Here is a 17,538-nt window from a genome sequence, read left to right as displayed (position 1 = left end):
CCGGAAGTGCGGCTCGGCGCCCCCTGGGGGTGCGTCCCGCTCCCGCCGAGGCGGCGGTTGCCGGGCGGCGGGCGCGGCCTGAGGCGAGGCGGGATGCGGCAGAAGAGGCCGAGGGCGGTCGCCCCGGCGGCGGGGGGTTCCCGGCGGAGGGGAGGTGGGCCGCTCCCGGGCGGGAAGGAAAGAAGGGTCGTGGGGGGGGGGAAGCTGCGGCGACGGTTGGGAGCGCGTCTCAGCCCGTGGTTTGCGTCGTGCCGGGCCGCTGACGCCGCTCGGTCCCTCGTCCCCGCAGGTCTCGGCGACATCCCCGCTTCCACCAGCCTCCCGCCGCTCGTGGAGGGCCCGCTGCGCTGCTTCCTCCGCTGCACCGTCTCCCGAGTCCTATGGACGATCCCCAAGCCGCCCACCGCCGCCGCCCTCGTCCGCCTGAGGTGGTGGGGAGAGACCTCCGACGGCACCGTCTTCCAGCCCGCCTCCCGGCCCGGGCAGCCGGCGGGGAGAACCACCGCCCGCTACGCTGTCCGCTGCGGGCCCAGGCAGTTCGCTGCCTACCTGACAGGTAGAGCCGCTTCACCTTGGTCAGGCAGATCAGGGCTGGAGCCGTGGGGAGACCCGTGGAGGCCGAGGAGTTATTTCCCCTCCAAGTAACCCCAGTCCTGTGTTCACTTATGGCTTTTTAGGTCATTTTCCTGATTTGGGAGGCTTTTGATCTCAGCCTGGGATTGCTGACATCAGTCTCTCTAATAGGTTTGGCGCTCAGGTCTGCAAACTATTGAAGTCTCCTCTAGTCCCCACAGCGTCAAGATCAGATGATTTTTGGTACTATATGTATAATATTAAATAGGCATTTCAGTGTTCTAAGGGCGTGAAGAATAAAAAGATACTCAGAGAGCTGGTAATGTTATTTAAGGTTATGTGTTATAGGTTATGTATATGTTATAGGCAGTTTAATGTTATACAGGTACTTAATTTAGTGAAAGATATGTAGGAAATTAATGCAAGCCTGATGTCTAGAGTTTGTCTGTAAAACCCGTGCCTGCTATTGCTACTTGTAGAATCACAGAATGGTTTGGGTGGGAAGGGACCTTTACAGGTCACCTAGTCCACCCCCCCTGCCATGGGCAGGGACATCTTCAACCAGATCAGGTTGCTCAGAGCCCCGTCCAACCTGGCCTTGAATGTTTCCAGGGATGGGGCATCCACCACCTCTCTGGACAACCTGGGCCAGCGTCTCACCACCCTCAGCGTAAAAAATTTCTTCCTTAGATCTAATCTAAATCTCCCCTCTTTCAGTTTAAAACTGTTACCCGCTTGTCTTATCATAAGTAGTCCTTTTGTGGTAGACTGGATATCTTCTACTTATTTATCATAATTTATTATCAGTATAACACTTCTTTACCTGCTGCCTCATTATCATAATTTCATGATACGACATTATGTTCACCTCTAGCATCTCTGTCATTTTAACAGAAAAAATTTAATTGTGTTCAGTTGTGACCATGTTATGTGAGACTGAAAGGAAGCTGTTCCTAATTTTTGCAGATATGGGTGTGCTTGTCCTGGAGGTAATGACCAAACTTGACCATCTTCCACTTGGCAGAGTGCAAATCACCGGACTGTCCCAGCTCTCTCCCAGCCATCCAATCAAGGGGTTTTTCACGGTAGTTTCACCAACATCTGATAAACTAGGAGAGCTGCAGGTAGTCCTTACATCTTTGTTCTTTATTATAAATTGCATTGCTGTAACGCTTACTGGTACGATCAGGTTCCAGGATCAAGCTGTGCTACGTACACTGCAGACCTGGTCTCTGTCCAAGGCATTCGTGAAATTAGGTAGCACATGAAAAATGAGTCCTGATGGTGTTGACTCTGTTTTTGTTTAAAAGGATGTGTGGCATTGGTAGTTCAGCTTGACAAAGAAACTTTGTAGTCTCTATGCTGAGAGTGAGTTTTAACAGTGGATTTAAAAACGGATACTCAGTTCTAACACTTCTCTACAGCCACAGTGGGCTGAAATAGAAGATTTTTGAAATCTGGGGTTAAGAAGGTGGCATTCTGTTTTGCAGCCCTGGCTCTGGGCAATTTATGCTGGAAGATAGTTACCTGCGATTTGAAAACATGGAATGTGAAATAAGTAGTTGTAAATGTGTCAGAGTTTTACGATGTTACGTAACTGTACGATATAAATACTACTTTGTGTATAAGAGCAACACTTTTCCATAGCGTGAAACGTAAAATTGAATAGAGCATGTGTTGCACTTAAGTAAGAAAAGAACGAAATACTATTTTCACATTCTGTCTTTCAGGTCTCACTAGTTCTAGAACCTCTGCCAGAATCGTATGACACCAGCAGCTCTGCCCCAACCACAGATGCAAGTTTAGATATCGCTCCTGCTCAGGGAAGCAGCAAGCCCCAGTTTCTTGCTCCATCACAGCAGTCCAGGCAAACACGGGTGACTATTGCTGACCAAGAGTCCGTTAACTACAGCAGAGCCACAACTCCCAGGTATCTTTTTTTCCCCATGACAAAAATCTGGTTTATTTTGCCATTCACGCGCTTTTTTTAAGTAATGGCTATACACTTGTGAGTTATGGAATACTTGATCTTTTTGAAGGTGCATTTTATGTGAAATCCAGAACATTTTCAGAGCTTACAGGGACAGTTTCTCATCTGATATATATTTGCATCCTACATTAGTTCAAGCTATGCTAGTTGACACAAGAGGTGCCACAAATCTTTTCCTTACAGCTTGAGTCGGTCTCTCTGATGGTGTAAGTGGAAGATGAGGAGTCATTAAAATAATGTGTCGTGTTTCTGTTTGGAGCATGTGCTGAAGGGGGGCAGCTGCAGTGCTAGGGAGAATTTGAAGAGGTTTGAAGCCCTTTACCAGTCCACTTTAGTTGTTACTGAGATAATGTTTCATTTTTCAATAGGGGAAAGGACCATTTGCTCTTTCAAGAGAACTCTGAAAACATAAAGGATACTTTTTCTGCTTCTCAGCACCGTCTGATTTTACCAGATGAACGTTTGAAAGTCAGTCCTTCAAATCGGCAAGTGTCGTTTCCCACCAGCACTGATCCCGAAGCACCTGCTAGAACAAACATGCGGGTGCTCTCTTTGCATAATCCAGCTACAAAAGACCTGCTTTCAGGTTTGTATGCAATCGGCATCATCTTTTAGATGTCACGACAAATAGCTCTCGATAATATTTCAGGTGCCTATCTAGAGATAAAGACTTAAGGAAAAGTGATACTTTGCACGCTCTCACTATATTATTTCAAATGGAAAATTATAACAAAAAGGTCTTTACTTAAAAACTACTGATTTAGTCTTGTTAGAAGGTGGCTTGAGTATCCAGATCAGGCAAAATGTGCTGTCCTAGCAGTATGCCTGAGCTCTGACCTGGAGGGAAAGGAAGCTCAGCTCCACAGGCTGTTTAATCATTGACATGTCTTCCGAGATGTCCATCAAAGGGGCCACTCGCATTCAGGTAGGCCTTGGGAGGGCTTCTATGCTATTGGCATTTTCAGATGGAGAATGATTTCTTTTCCATCGCCTGCCAGTTAGCATCCCTTTTAGATCACAGACCGCCTGGACTGGATTCAAATGAGGATCAAAGTAGGGCAGATTTCCGTATGTCTTGTCTTTTGAGTTAGTTTTTATATTACGGAGAAGACCTAAAATTAGACTGCTGTTGAGACATCCTAAGGTGACAAGCTGCTCTTCCATAGGTTAATCTTGCTGCTCTATCTTAATGCCCCTCTAATGCCTGACTCGGCGTGTGCAGATGAGTTATTTGTACGGCTCTGAGTGGGAGACTGATAGAGGATTCCTCTCACTCCTCTCAGCTGTGCTATCTGTTTTATGGCGCATAGCACGCACTTAATCTCCAGTATGTCAGGACCTCTTTATAATAGCAGAAAACAGAAGTTTCTTGACTGTAGGTGGCACATTTATTGTGTTTACACATTGCTTTTAAATTGCATTTGAACGCTGAGATTTAGTCCTTCTGCTTATTTCTCAGCTCTTTTGGATCAAGGCAATAAACTCCGTGATGCCATGGTTGTTTCTGCAATGAAGTCTAGCCCGGACATGGAGATTGAACTGAATGAAGTGCCTCCTTTTATGGAGAGAGACAATTTCAAAGCAACAGCAAAGTGAGCTTGGAAAAAGGGGAAGTGAGACTAAGTTCCAAACCATAAATTTTGAGGCCTTATCAGGAAAACTTTAAATACTGAGATTCATGTGATGTATTTTAGGATTCCCATTCAAATGGGAAAATAATTTCTACTTGTGAATAAAAGGCTAAATTTTGTGAATTGCTTTTAATCATCATGACTTAAAGCCTTGATTTCAGTCATTGATTTTAATTTTGTTTTGCAGTATATTTGTATTTAGTACAGAGTTATTTGATAAGGAAATATTAAATGTTGATAACGAATAAGAGTAATGTAAGGAACATGGCAAATTAAATGGTACTTCATCACAGAGAACAGGTTTTCAAAGCAATGTAAGTAATTACTGACATAAATTGAGTACTTTTGCATATTCTAGTTTGCATCTCTTGATGCCAAAATACCCATGAAAATTTGCGTCTATAACTGTGTTCTCAGAATTAGTAGTCATTATCTTCTTCCACGTGATCTTTCTTAGCAGATTGAAAGAAAAACGTGTCTGTGCCTTTTCAACTTCTCACTCCAAATTTGTTTAGTACTAGGCTTAGTAAATATTCCCAATTCAGTGAAACTGAAATTTAGAAGTATTAAGACAAATGCGTTTTTTACAGGAGAAACTTCAATTCTTTATTTTTTTGAAAAAGATTAACAATGTCTTTTGTTCCACCATAAACCAGAAAATAATGTCATTGTCTTTGGCAGTTGATGCTATTGCAAACACAATTTAAATTATTTCCGCTCAAACTATTCCAATTTGTTTAAAAGTAGATGATTTTGGGCTTTCCAGGAAAAATTGATAGAACATCATTTATAAACACCTTGCTTGTCTTTCTCAGGCCCTCTGTCTTCTTGTTTGCAGCAGCTGCGCTTAAACCGCAAGATTGGGCCAACCTTTATGGTTGGACTCGACGATCTTAAAGGTCTTTTCCAACCTAAATGATTCTGTGACACATTGCAAAGTGTAAGATTTCAGGTGTGACTTGCAGCAGACTGCAGGGTTGCAGAAAGTTTTTGTGTATCTAGAGATTAAGCTACAAACTGGAGAAGGCTTTACGTAGCCTTTGATTTTTATCCTTGATGGATTAATCTTGAACGTGCCTTAATATCTTTATTTTTCCTTTTACTGCTCGCTCTGCTGCAATCGCTGTTAACCAGGAGCCCCAAAGGCTTGAACTCAGATTTTGCGCCTGCTCCTGAAGATCCCCGTCTCTTCGCATCTGAAGTTTCAGGTCAGCAATTTGACCTGAACTCTGAAGAGAGAGCAATACAGTTACTATTGGGCAGGTGAGTGTAATGCGCCAGAGGTTACTGCAAAATTGTCCTTATTTGACCACTTTATACTGAAAAATGTCACTTGACTCTTCAAGTTCTCCACCTTTCTGGAAAGGTAACCAGGAAATCATACATGCAAGTGATGGAGGTGTTTTCTACCTCAGCTTACACTCAACTTGAATGCATGACCATCTGGATAGCTTAAAGTCCCTTGATGTAAAAGTGATGTCAGAAAGATTAACCGCGATCTTTGATAAAATTATTTAATAGTTGTAACTGTTGTGTCCTAAAATGTTCAGAAGTGCATAAAACAAATACAGTGTTTCTTTGAAGAACTTGCAGTCTGTAACTTAAAAATAGAGAGGACCAATAGTTATTTTTAGTCTTTCTCCAAATATTAAATTGACCTCTTTCTCTCATTTGGTGTAGCAAGAGCATAAATGATGCTTACGTTGTCTGTGTCCAAATCAGGGGTATGAAGCATACAGCTTCTGTGTCAGATACAGTTCAGAATTTCGGCTCATATGTCTTGTGCCCTGCAATTTATCACTAACACTGAAGTGTTTGCAGATCATAAAATGGTTTTGAACTCACAGCACAGATAGAAAACCTTTAACCAAACAAAACCCAACTTGCTCCAACCATGTTCTAAAGATACTTGTATTTACCTACTCAGACATAGCTTGTATTTATTTTTTGTTAAACTGTCCTTAAGTATTATTGATATCTTAAAGCATTCCAAAAGTACTTGTGGATAAATATTATCGATAGATATTAATAGATATATTTTACGATGAGGGTCATCGAGCACTGGAACAGGTTGCCTGAAGAGGTTGTGGAATCTCCAGCTTTGGAGATGTTCAAAATCCAACTGGACGATTTTCTTATTTGCATCCTCTGCCTTTGAGCAGGAGTTGGACTAGATGATCTCCAGAGATCCCTTCCAACCTCAACTGTTCCGTGGTTCTATGGATATACATTCACACACACTGTTTTCATGTTGGGTCCAGAGATGTTATCACAAGATAACCCATCAGGTTGGGTCACAGACATGTATTAGGTTGGGCACAGTGCTATGTAAGCACAGTTTGGCTGTATCTGGAGCCAATATAGCACAAATCCAGTGTAGAATAGACAGGATTGTCAGAATTCATAAGATATTAACTGCAGAACTTGCAACACTAAGTTATGTTTCTTTCTCTTGCATCCACAGTGCTGATTTATCTCCTGTGCATTTCTGGGATCGGACAGGTTCCCTTTTGGATTCTCTCTCGCTCGGAAGTGAGGTGTATGACAGTGAACTCAATGATCCCCATTACGACCAGAGTCTGCTAGAGAGTCTTTTTTACACAGCTCCTGTAAGTGGAGATCAAAAGGAAGGTCCTTAATATGTACTCCCAAAGGTGAAGAAAATCGGAAGTCTGCATCAAAAAAAAAAAAGGCTACAGATTTCAGTCTTAGTAAGGTTTAATAAGTATTAATTATCATACAGAAGCTTGTGAGAACATTGCTTAAAATTAATATTATTAAAAGAATACTATTAAGACTACAAAGGCAAGCAGTGAGTTTGGAAGTTGCTGGAATTGAGGCTGTCCATGAAGACTTATTTTTTATACCTCTATGAGAAATATTGATACAACTTTAATTGTTTCAAATTACGCAATCCACAAGTTGTTTTCCTTTTTTCTTTATTTGTCATGACCATTATGTATCTTTCTTGGCGATTATAGTTAACTTCTTATTTTATGTGCGTTATTTCTGTTTCAGAAATCTGATTCCAGTTTAAGTGATTTCCTCAGTGACGATGATGTTAACTCCTCCAAAAAAGTAACCAAGACAGAAACTCTCAAGAAAGCTGATCCAATGAATCCACAGAAGGATTCTAATGCCTTTGATCAGGATCAGAAGGTGACAGATACTAAACCCAGGTAAATAGTTACATTAGTGACTTGTTTTGCAGCATCTTGCTTATTGTAAGTTAGTATTAGCAAGAACCACACTCTGTTACCGTGCTCCGTCGTTATCACACAATTCACTGAATAACCGTTTTGGTGGGGAATTTTCATAGCATCTCTGGGAATGATGAAGCATCAGCATCACCCAGGGATTGCTATATATTGTTAAAGAAACTCTTGAGATGCAATTAGTTAAAATCACAAGTTTTTCAAAATTGCAATAAGCCAAGTAATAACGTTTTGAACTGTGAAAGCAGAAATGCTAAGGCCTGAGTGGGCCTCTCGACCGAACTCTCGCCCTGTCTCCTGAAACAATAATCACTGTATAACCTTCATGCTAAATTAGTCCCTGTGCTGAAAAAAAGCAGACTCCAGACCAGCTTTGTGCAGTTCTGTGGCCTTGTGTATGTAACAGATACGAAAGAACTCGCATCCTGTTATCTGTCTTTGCACAATGTCTCTGAGTGTATAAAACTTGTATCTGCTTTACGGGGACGGAGTTCACATCAGCAGAGTCTGTTTCTCTGCTGATTTGTGTTCTCTCCTATAGCTATAGTAAACAAACTTCTGTTCTGACCTGATCTAAATTGTATTCCCTTTTTTCCATGACAGAACCAATAAAACAGTGGCCCTAAAAATCTATTTATCAAGCTTTACTTGTACAATACCAGTTAGTATTCAGGTTTTATGACTTTTTTTTTTCCTAATTCAGCTCCAAACAATTATTTCTGAAACTTTCCTTACAAATACTACTATTTTTACATTCAGGTAAAATTCATATCTCCAGAGGTACCAACACAAAACCATTTACAAGTCAAGTCTTACAAATAAAGTGCAAGTGAGATTTTAAATTATGACAAAAATCCTATTGCTGTTCCTCTGCAGCAGTGACTTGTCAATGTGTATGACTGTATCGTCTCCTTTTTTTGTATATGACATTAAATGAAGCTTTTCTTTTTGAAGAGTTAGACTGCATAAGATTTTTTCAAATCTCCAACAATGTAGAAGATGTGCTTTTTTTTTTTTTTTTCAGTTATGTACCCTAGATATTGTATATTATAAGATTTCTGTTACGGAGATGACCAAATTTGTTCTAAAAAATACATTAAAAATGTGCGTTGTAATGAACCATGAGCAGTTTTTAAATAATATCCCACCAAGCTACAATTTTCCCTTCACGCGGTTGTGTTAAGAATGTTCGTGTCGTCCTGATTCTCAGTTTTACCTCTGCAGCTGCTCTCCTACTAGACCGCTTGCTCCTCCAGAAGATCACACAGAAGCAGCTCATGTCACATCCTTGAGTGCAGACAGGTTGGCATTGCTGGGGCAAATACACCTAGCCAGAGTCATCATTGAAAGCTTGAAAATCCCTCCTGAGAGCATCCAGATTACACCAAGGAAGAAGGGCTTAATGGGGAGGCCTCCAAGGCCTGCATCAGTTAATAAGTGGTAAGGAGGATCGTTTCTCACCACTTGTTACGTGTGCCTTCAAGGTAGATTTCTCTGAGGTCTGTTGTGTGGTCCAGCTTACCTAAGCTCTCCAGGCTTCTGAAGTCTTCCCATTTCTCTGCTCCTCTCAGGAAATTGTATACCGTAGACTTCTGAAAGTTAGAGATGAGAATAATTTATCCTGATGTGGGCTCACTGCAGGCTATGCTTTTCTGGGGTTTTGGGGAGGTACAAATGTGCTTTGTGCATGGCAGTACACTGAAAACAAAAGGGGTTTTTTTTGAGGAGAATCTGACATCTACGTAATCTATTGAAAGAATTCATAAAATAGATCGTTCAATTAGTCTAAAAAAATAGAGTAACTGAATAAATTGTGAATATGAAACTTGTCTGCTATGTTCAGTTTCATTATGTACGTTAGATTTTTGATGGATTGTGATCATCTAGTCACTTTTTTATTCATAGTACCTTCTTTGTTGAGTACCACTTTCCTGTGGGAGCCTCCAAGGATGCAAAAGGACAGGTCTCCATAACAACAGAAGTAATTCGAATAGCTTCAAGTAAAATCACAGATGATGGTAAGAGCATTATTTTCCCCCTTGTATTTAGTTTTGTTGACTCCTTCATCTCTTAGAAATTATTTAGTAGCATTTGCTATGTATTTTCTTTGCTGCCTGAAAAATACAGTATGATTAGTGGCACCTCTGCCACCGGAGTTGCTGCGCTGCAGGTAGTGGAATGCTCCTCTCAGGGAGGAGGAAGCCAAGTGATTTTTTTTTTTTTTCTTCTTTTTTTTTTTCTTCCAAGAAGTATTCGTATTGGGATTTTCAAATTTCTTTTCCTAGGGACATAATAGCAAGTCAGTAAGCCCATTCCTTCATTTCAACATAAAACCAATATCCTTTCTGCAATAGTATGAAGATGATAAAGTACTTTTAGAAATATCAGAGATACTTATATCAAAAGAAATAATTTTTCCAGATGCTGAAGTATGTCACGTAATATCTGCAAGAGCTCAGAAAGTCTCCTGGATCCAAGGGATCTTGACAAGTCCTGTGCTCAAATCAGGAGACATTAATCTCTTTACTGAGACCCACCAGTGTTTGTATCCCTGAGAACAATTCATGTTATGTTTCCCTCCTCAGTGAGCAGAGAATGCTGTATGAACAAGATCCCCTTCTGCCCAGTCTTCCCAGAAACCGGAATTCCAGGGTGACTTTCAAATGCCTCTCCCATACGGTCATTCATTGGCTTTGCATCTTTCTGGGTGGTACTTGAGAGATCTGGGAGTAATTCTGAGTTCTCTTGTATATTCTCCATTTGTGTCCAGACAAAATATCTAATTCTTCTGAACCTTAGCTCTTTGTAATACAAAAATAATACAGCCTCCTGCACTTTGTCTTGTGTAGTTAGATTCCAGCTCTTTGGAACCTGGAAAAATCGATAGAGCTGAAAATAATTTGAAGGAGCTGTCAAATCAATCCACTGTACGGCTGTCTTTCCTGAGAGCTGTTTATCTCATTTATTAAAGATGCCCAATGGGAAAAATTCCATAGCCATCCCAGGCAAGCTGTAGAAGTGCTGCGCTTCCTGTTAGAAAAGTTTCCTTATGTCTAACCTGAGTTTTTGTCATCACAAGAATACTTACTTTATCCATTGTGAACAAGGAAAGCATACCACTTCAACACTGTTGTTGTACTTCTCCTTGTTCTTCTCTTTTCTAGACTAACTGCCAATTCATTCAGTCTTTTCTTGCAGATATTACTTTTCTCCTGAACCTGCGATTATTCTTGCAGCTCAGCTTTGGCTCTCTCAAGATAGGTTTTGAACTATATTGCTGAAAATGAGACAGGGTTCTCCCACTGAAGAAGGGAAAGTCTTACTGCATGCTAGGATCACAGAGACTTGGTATCAACTGCAGCCTTTAGATGCTGTTATAATATTAATTTTGTCGTGCTCCCCTCCCGCTGCTTTCTGGCCTTGGAAAATGAAGAACAGTTTACTTTGGGCTTGATGTTAATAGGTAATGCAAAATTAAATGATTGTGTGTGTGTAACAGAGCAATCTCCACGGGAAAGTTTATTTATATTCAGTTAATTTTGAGTATTTGTTGCTTCTGTGAGCAACAACAACAACAACAAAAGTAGTAAATTACCTGCAGAGTTGTAACATAATTTAATAGGTTGAAACCTTGAGAGATTCTTGTTGAGGGTTCCAGCAACAGCCCTTCCCCCTTCAGCTCTCAGCTTTGCTTGATCTCCGATTCTGGCAGACGTGCAAATGCTCTCTGTGCGTTTGTCCATCCTCCTCAGAAGCGCTGTCGCTTTCCCCTCATAGCTTCTCAGCTTCATACATCTCTACTCACCCTGCATGTTCTCTGCAGAGACTGAAGATTTCTCTGTTCCTGATCAAGCTCAAAAGACAGGTTAGCTCTGAATCCAGCTAAGAGCTCACCAGTCTCTGTCTTCCTTGCAGTGGTGAAATTTCAGCAGCGGTTTGTGTTCCCTGTCCGTTTTGGTGGAACGATGATAGAGCACTGGTGGAGCTCTGACCTTGCTTTTAAAATCTACATGAGAAAAAGCACACAGAAAAAGGTACTTACTGAAAGCTGTTTATACTTTGTGTATTGAAAAGCAAAGAAATTCTTTGCATTTCTGTTTCCTCCAAATACTGATGCAGACAGCAGTGGCTTTTCTAAGTCTTCTGCAATGCTTCATTGCAATTGCTGCCATCTCAACCATCGGAGACAAAACAAAGTAGCGTGGCTTGCCTGAGCCACTTCTTAATCGACCATTGCTGGATATTATGAAGGGAAATGACATTATGTGCAGATACTGTAAGTTGAACTAATTGTGGTTCAATCTTGTCACCCAACTAAATGATTTTCTGAGTTTGAGACTGACAGGCAAAAAAAGTTGTCCTTCCCTCAGCTTTAGAACTGATCTCTTGCTGTTTAAGCATATTGGATCAATTACAAGCACAATGAGAACACAGCTTGTTTAGCAACATAGAATGAGTTACTGTGGATGCAGTTGATACATTACTCTGCCTAGGGTCAGGGGAATAATATGAGGTGTGAGAAGGTGGTGTAACTTGTGGATTTGGAGGAGAAAAAAAAGTATCTTTCCTTTGGCTAAAAATATTTGCACAATCATCTGCGTGTGATGAAAGTGAGAGGTGTTAACTCAGCTTACGTTTTGTTTTAATCAACACCAAGGATATCTGCCCATCTGTTCTAATATCTCTTTTAATGGGTGAATAAATTACATCTTGAAGTATGGAAATTTTGCTCAGTTACTACGATTTGGGGTGTTCATTTTTTGCATTAACCTGGAATTATTTACTGTAGGTGCTGGGAGAATTTTCCTTACTGTTGCTCTAGTGATACTTGAAATTGGAACTAAGGGAAACTTTCCTACAAATCTCCATTGGTAAAACTAGTGGTATAGGAGTGGGGAGGGTGAGTGGCTGACCACGGCTTCCCAGAAGGCTTTCATTTCACGATATGCCCTTAGTTCTTTAAACCTGACAGAAATCTTGCAAAATGGATTCTTTTTCTGCCTTCAGCCAGTGGCCATTGGCTCAGCGGCGCTTCAGTTATGCAAGGTTATTCAGTCTGAGTTGCTCACTGTCAGCTGTGAAATACCTGTGGAAAAAGAGGGAGGTCAGACACAAGTTGGACCACTAAAGGTATGTGTTTTACCATACAGGGTTTGAGTTACACAACCTGTTGTTACGAATTTTGGCTGGATGTTCTCTCTCTCTCTTTGCCCCCCCCCCCCCCCCCCCCCCCATTTTTCCTCCTCTTTCTTTTCTCTCTTTGTTTTAATTTGCCAGGTCTTGGATATGAAGGTTTGTAAGACCAATACAAGGTACCATGAACCTTTTTTTTCCCTTAGAGTTTTGGAGAAATATTGTGAAGCTCCTGCATGTCTAAGGATGTTGCTGTGTGAAGTTCCCCTGGCTGCAGGGTAAAACGAGGGTCAGTAAGCCAGGGCTTGGATACAGAAACCACTCTACAGGCGGATTTTGAGTGGCTCAGGGCTGGGGGCTTTGGCTTCTGCTCCACACGTGACATGAGCTGAGGTCTCTCCTGCCACAGAGGCCTGATGTTCCCGGTCATTGGTACCACCTTGTCACTTCAGGAGTTACCTTCTCTGGCCAAAGCTTCTACCAGCATGCTCAACTTCTGATTGACAAGGATTAACAGTCCTGCACAGCACATTTAGGAGATTTGCCAGTTCTGAGGATAAACAATTCTCCAGATTAGCAAGCGAAGGTTTAAGAGAGTGTTTGGGAATTTTACATTCAGAGCTCCTAAATTATTCCCAGAGAATGTGAGCGTGGACTGCTTCTGTCCCGTTGTAATTCACGGGGTGAGTGATGTTCTCTGTCATAGGGGCTGTGAAGCTTCTTGCAGAGAAGCCATTCAGCGGAGCTGCCAGTAGAGGAGCTGCAGAAGGGTGAAACATAAAATGTAGAGGTTAGGTGTGAGAGGAGTTAATTGAAAGCAGGGAGGAGAAATGGTGTGTTGTGCGGGAGAGAAGGGAGTGGAACAGGGTCTGAGAGGAGAAAAGGGCAAGGAGGTGTTGTGGGGAATTAATTAACTGAAGTTCAATGCAACAACTTACGGAAGGGGAAGCTAATACTTAAAGAAAACTGATTTTGGTTGCTCTGTCTCTTAGGTTTCACTTGCTCAGTGTAATACCTGCCTATCAGCAATACCTGTGTGGCCAGCTATTCTGGCCAGGGCAGGGAGATTAAGGGATGTCAGCTATTGCGACCACTTTGCATTTCTTGGGTTCTTTCTGACAGATGGCCTTGAACTCCTCCTCATCGTTGGATGTGTTCTTTATACCCTTTAGGAGTAGATATTGTTTGGGATCTTTTGCCGCGATATCTTGTCTCATCCCTCCTAAATCATAGGCAAAATTCTTGAGTTGGATTATTTTGTTTTCCTTATTTGGGCATTTTATGGCTCCAATCCTTTTCTTTATCCTGCTACCTTATCTTCTGGGCTTCAGTTTGTTTCTCCCCTTCTTGCTGTCTTGTCATGTGAATGAATCCAACTACAGAGCATCTATGATGCTCTGTAGCAATTAACACTTGCAATTTCTTTAACCCTTGTTCTGGTGTTTCTTTCATTGCTTTCACACACGCATTTTCATTCATACCAATCTAACTATTTCTCTTGCAAATCTTGACAACATGAAGAGGCAATTCAAATGTAGGACAGAGTGTTCAAAACCACAACAAAAGCCAAAAAAACCCAACCTCAGAAAAAAAGAAGGCAAATGCAGTGGAATATGTAGACCATTAGAGAGAAAAAGAAGGAGCCCACAGAAGGGAGAGGAGTTAGTGACAGCTAAAATCAGCAGGGAATGTAAAAGTGAAAGAGCAGTGAAAGAAAACATTTAGAGAGAAACACTTCTTTTTAATAATTTTTCTCAAGCAGCAAGTGCTGTAGCAAAGTGGCGCAAATGACAGTTGTGGTGCTTTGCTACAGTACTTTTCACCTTGGCTAGGTAGGTGTTCGTTTTTCAGTTAGCTTTGTGATTGGTTTTAATTTTTTTCCTTTATTTAGCTGTAATTGTATGTTTTGGTACTTGAGTTACTGCTTTATTTGATAAAACCGCATGTAGTTTATTTTGCAGTGACAGTTGTAGCTTGTAACCAGCATGTGTAAGGTAAGCTTTCTGGGTGATGATCTAACACAGTTCTTGAACAAAACATGCGGTGCATTTTCCTGAGTTTATGTTGCGGTCTCTTGTCTTTGTATGGGGCACGTCTTCTGATCAGCTCGCCCTGCTTTGCACAATTCAGGTATCCTTAGAGCTCGCAGCCGACAACAAAGACTTCACTCGCACCGCTGCCAGGTCAGCTATGGCTGTGCAGCGAGTCCCAGCTCATGCTGTAAGAAGTCCCCGGCTGGAATTCCAGGAGCCCAACAGGAAGAGCGTAAATGCAGAAGGCCCTCGCTGCTTGAAACTTAACAACTGCGAGGACTCGCAGAAGACAGGAGCAGCCAGCATAAACATCGTGCAGCCACCACAGGCTGTACCAGCCTCTGTAGCCCGTAATCTGATGACACAAATAACTGCATCTGAAGAGGACGGGTTATTACTCCATGTGCTGTTGATGGTGCCTGATGGAAAGGATTTTGTTGCTGAGGAGTATGGGCTCCACAGTTCTTGTAATGTGTATTTAAACTGCAAGCTGCTCAGCACTGAGGAGGCAACGAGGTCTGCTGTCGTATGGGGCACAACAAAACCTGCCTTTCATTTTTCTCAGGCAAGTCATGAGTCTTCTGCTTAACACTGATTGAAGTGTGCTATTCCGCACTGACGAACATATTTCAAGGATAACTAACTGTTACATATGTAGGAACCTCTCTGCTGGGCTCTGTCCAGTATATTAATATTAAAAGTATTTTCAGTATTGTTTTGGCTGCATCGCACAGTTTGAAATGCAGTTCCTTGAATCATCCAAAGAATAAACAAGACTTGAAGTACAAAAGAAAAACAGTCAGAAAAGTTTAGGTTAAAACTTAAAAAGAGTTTACTTCTTTCTTCTGTTTTGGCAAGAAAACATATTGTTGATGACATCCTAATAGGTAGATGTAGAATTTTTTGGTTTGTTCCATTGCTCGGTGTTCTTTTTCTTCTCAATGGATACATCGGCACAGAAGTGTGGGTTACTGTCCTAATACGGGTCAGAGCCTTTCCCCGGCAAACAGCAGAATTTCAGGCATTTAATAATGTTACAAGTTTGTAATTTTTTTTATGGACATTTTTCTTTGGAAATGTCAGGATGCTCAAATGCATTTGTTTTACTTTTAACAATACCAAGTGATTTGTGAGACTCCTTAGTCTTCAGCTGAAAGAGTGAAATGTAAAAAAGTAGCAAAAGACATCTCAAACAGTTGTCTGAAATGATTTATCTGTTGTTTAGTAAACAGGCATTTAAAGATAAAAGCAATGTTTTTTAAGGTAGCATAGGATCTTATGTTAAAATTTATCTAAATTGCATTTATTTTCCTGGCTAGCTCTTTTCCAAGCCTACCAGTTTTCTGAAACTTGTTAGGCAAGTATGCATTTAATTTTTCATTTCCGTTTCTAAAGAGCACAATTCTGTAGACTGGAATAATGTAGCGTTACCAGAATGCTCTGTACTTAGCAAATAGCTTCCAGTGTATTCTGTGTACTAATTCTGCATTAAACTCTTTCAGGTGATGCCTTTTTCATTGACTTCCAAACACTTGGAGCGGCTCAAAAACAACGTCATGATTATTGAAGCGTGGAACAAGATGGGAAGCCCTGGCTGTGACAGACTGCTAGGATTAGTGAAACTTCCTCTGCATCAGTTTTACATCTCATTCAAGTAAACGTCTTTGTTCCGTATTTTATTGGGTTGGGATATATCCTAACTGATGTTCAGAGAAAGAAGGGAAGGATGGTGTCTGGGGTTTGTGTGGGAGAGTTCTTAATTATACTTTATAGCAAAAGGCATTTTTGTCCTGCCAAGCTTCCTCTGGCACTTTCCTACACTCAGCAGTATATGGGTAAGTTACACTTTCCTCGTACGGAAATACAAGTAGACTGTGAGAAATAAAGACACTGTGCTGCATCAGGTTTGGAGCCGGGTTAACTTATGGTCCTGTGGAAGAGTAAAACTCTAAGAGATCAAAGTGACTGCACGGGAAAAGTACGTGTGGTTTTCCATTGGTGATTTTCCAAGGTTACAACTGATCAAGTGATTTTGTTCCTGATTATGCTCTGCATAGATCCCATTGCTAGGGATGCTGTCGGTTGGCACAGCACAGGATAATGCTTGTGGTATCAAAAAGGTCTCTAAATACTTCATGTTTTAATTGTCATCTTATCCAATCTGGGTCTTTCTAGAGCTCTTTGTTCTTTTTGGTTCGGTGTTTTAGCTTCTTGTTCAGTCAAGTAATATACCTGCTTAAAACAAGTTAAATTAATGGAAATACTGGACAGAAGAGATCCTTTCTAATGCAGAGGATTAATTCCTTTTATTTTGGTCAGACTAGTGATAGGTGGAAATCAGATGGTGCTGGAACTGACTGGCCACTACTTTGTTAATTATTAGTGTGTCATTTGTAGAACTTTTTCAGTAATCCACCGTAGTTTACTTGCGTATATCTTCCGTGTATTGTTAGAGGTTTTTACATTTCACAGAATCATAGAATCATATAGGTTGGAAAAGACCTTTAAGATCATCGAGTCCAACCATAAACCTAACACTGCCAAAAACCACTACTACACCATGTCTCTAAGTACCTCATCCAAATGTCCTTTAAATACCTCCAGGGATGGCGACTCAACCACTTCCCTGGGCAGTCTGTTCCAATGCTTGATAACCCTCTCGGTGAAGAAAAATTTCCTAATATCCAGTCTAAAATTTCCTAATATCCAGTCATTTCTCTGGGAGACTGTCCCTCTTCCTTCTTTTCTTCCTGCCCGAGTCCATCCCCAAAGGCGCATAACTGCCTCATAAAAATATAATACGGCTACAGTATATTAATAGGAGTCTTGTCCCAGTTCATCACCTCGCTCACAGATTTCTAGGCTGGCTTATAGCTAAGGCCATGCTAGTTTTTGGAGAGCTGTGCTTTCTCATTGCTGAAAATAGCTCATGGATCCGTGCTTTGTGAGACTAATGTAATTGA

General features: G+C 41.2%; 1 protein-coding gene across 4 annotated transcripts in view; it reads left to right on the top strand.

Annotated features, from left to right (window-relative positions):
• Positions 1–17: 17 nt before the first annotated feature.
• C2CD3 (C2 domain containing 3 centriole elongation regulator) overlaps positions 18–17,538 on the top strand; it is a 52,043-nt gene continuing 34,522 nt past the window's right edge. For all 4 annotated transcript variants that reach the window (XR_012773874.1, XM_075491356.1, XM_075491355.1 and 1 more), the window contains exons 1-15: positions 18–154; positions 290–556; positions 1,540–1,697; positions 2,304–2,503; positions 2,932–3,149; positions 4,023–4,155; positions 5,329–5,457; positions 6,659–6,803; positions 7,213–7,373; positions 8,634–8,849; positions 9,315–9,427; positions 11,325–11,443; positions 12,417–12,539; positions 14,673–15,140; positions 16,078–16,229. Coding sequence is in view for 3 of the 4 variants with exons in the window: in XM_075491356.1 (XP_075347471.1) it covers positions 94–154; positions 290–556; positions 1,540–1,697; positions 2,304–2,503; positions 2,932–3,149; positions 4,023–4,155; positions 5,329–5,457; positions 6,659–6,803; positions 7,213–7,373; positions 8,634–8,849; positions 9,315–9,427; positions 11,325–11,443; positions 12,417–12,539; positions 14,673–15,140; positions 16,078–16,229 (2,663 nt within the window). In the remaining variant the exon portion in view is untranslated. The remainder of the gene's footprint in view (positions 155–289; positions 557–1,539; positions 1,698–2,303; positions 2,504–2,931; positions 3,150–4,022; positions 4,156–5,328; positions 5,458–6,658; positions 6,804–7,212; positions 7,374–8,633; positions 8,850–9,314; positions 9,428–11,324; positions 11,444–12,416; positions 12,540–14,672; positions 15,141–16,077; positions 16,230–17,538) is intronic.

Source organism: Mycteria americana, chromosome 1, assembly GCF_035582795.1.
Source record: "Mycteria americana isolate JAX WOST 10 ecotype Jacksonville Zoo and Gardens chromosome 1, USCA_MyAme_1.0, whole genome shotgun sequence".
In the NCBI taxonomy this organism is placed as follows: domain Eukaryota; kingdom Metazoa; phylum Chordata; class Aves; order Ciconiiformes; family Ciconiidae; genus Mycteria; species Mycteria americana.
This window is presented reverse-complemented; position numbering and strand designations above follow the sequence as displayed.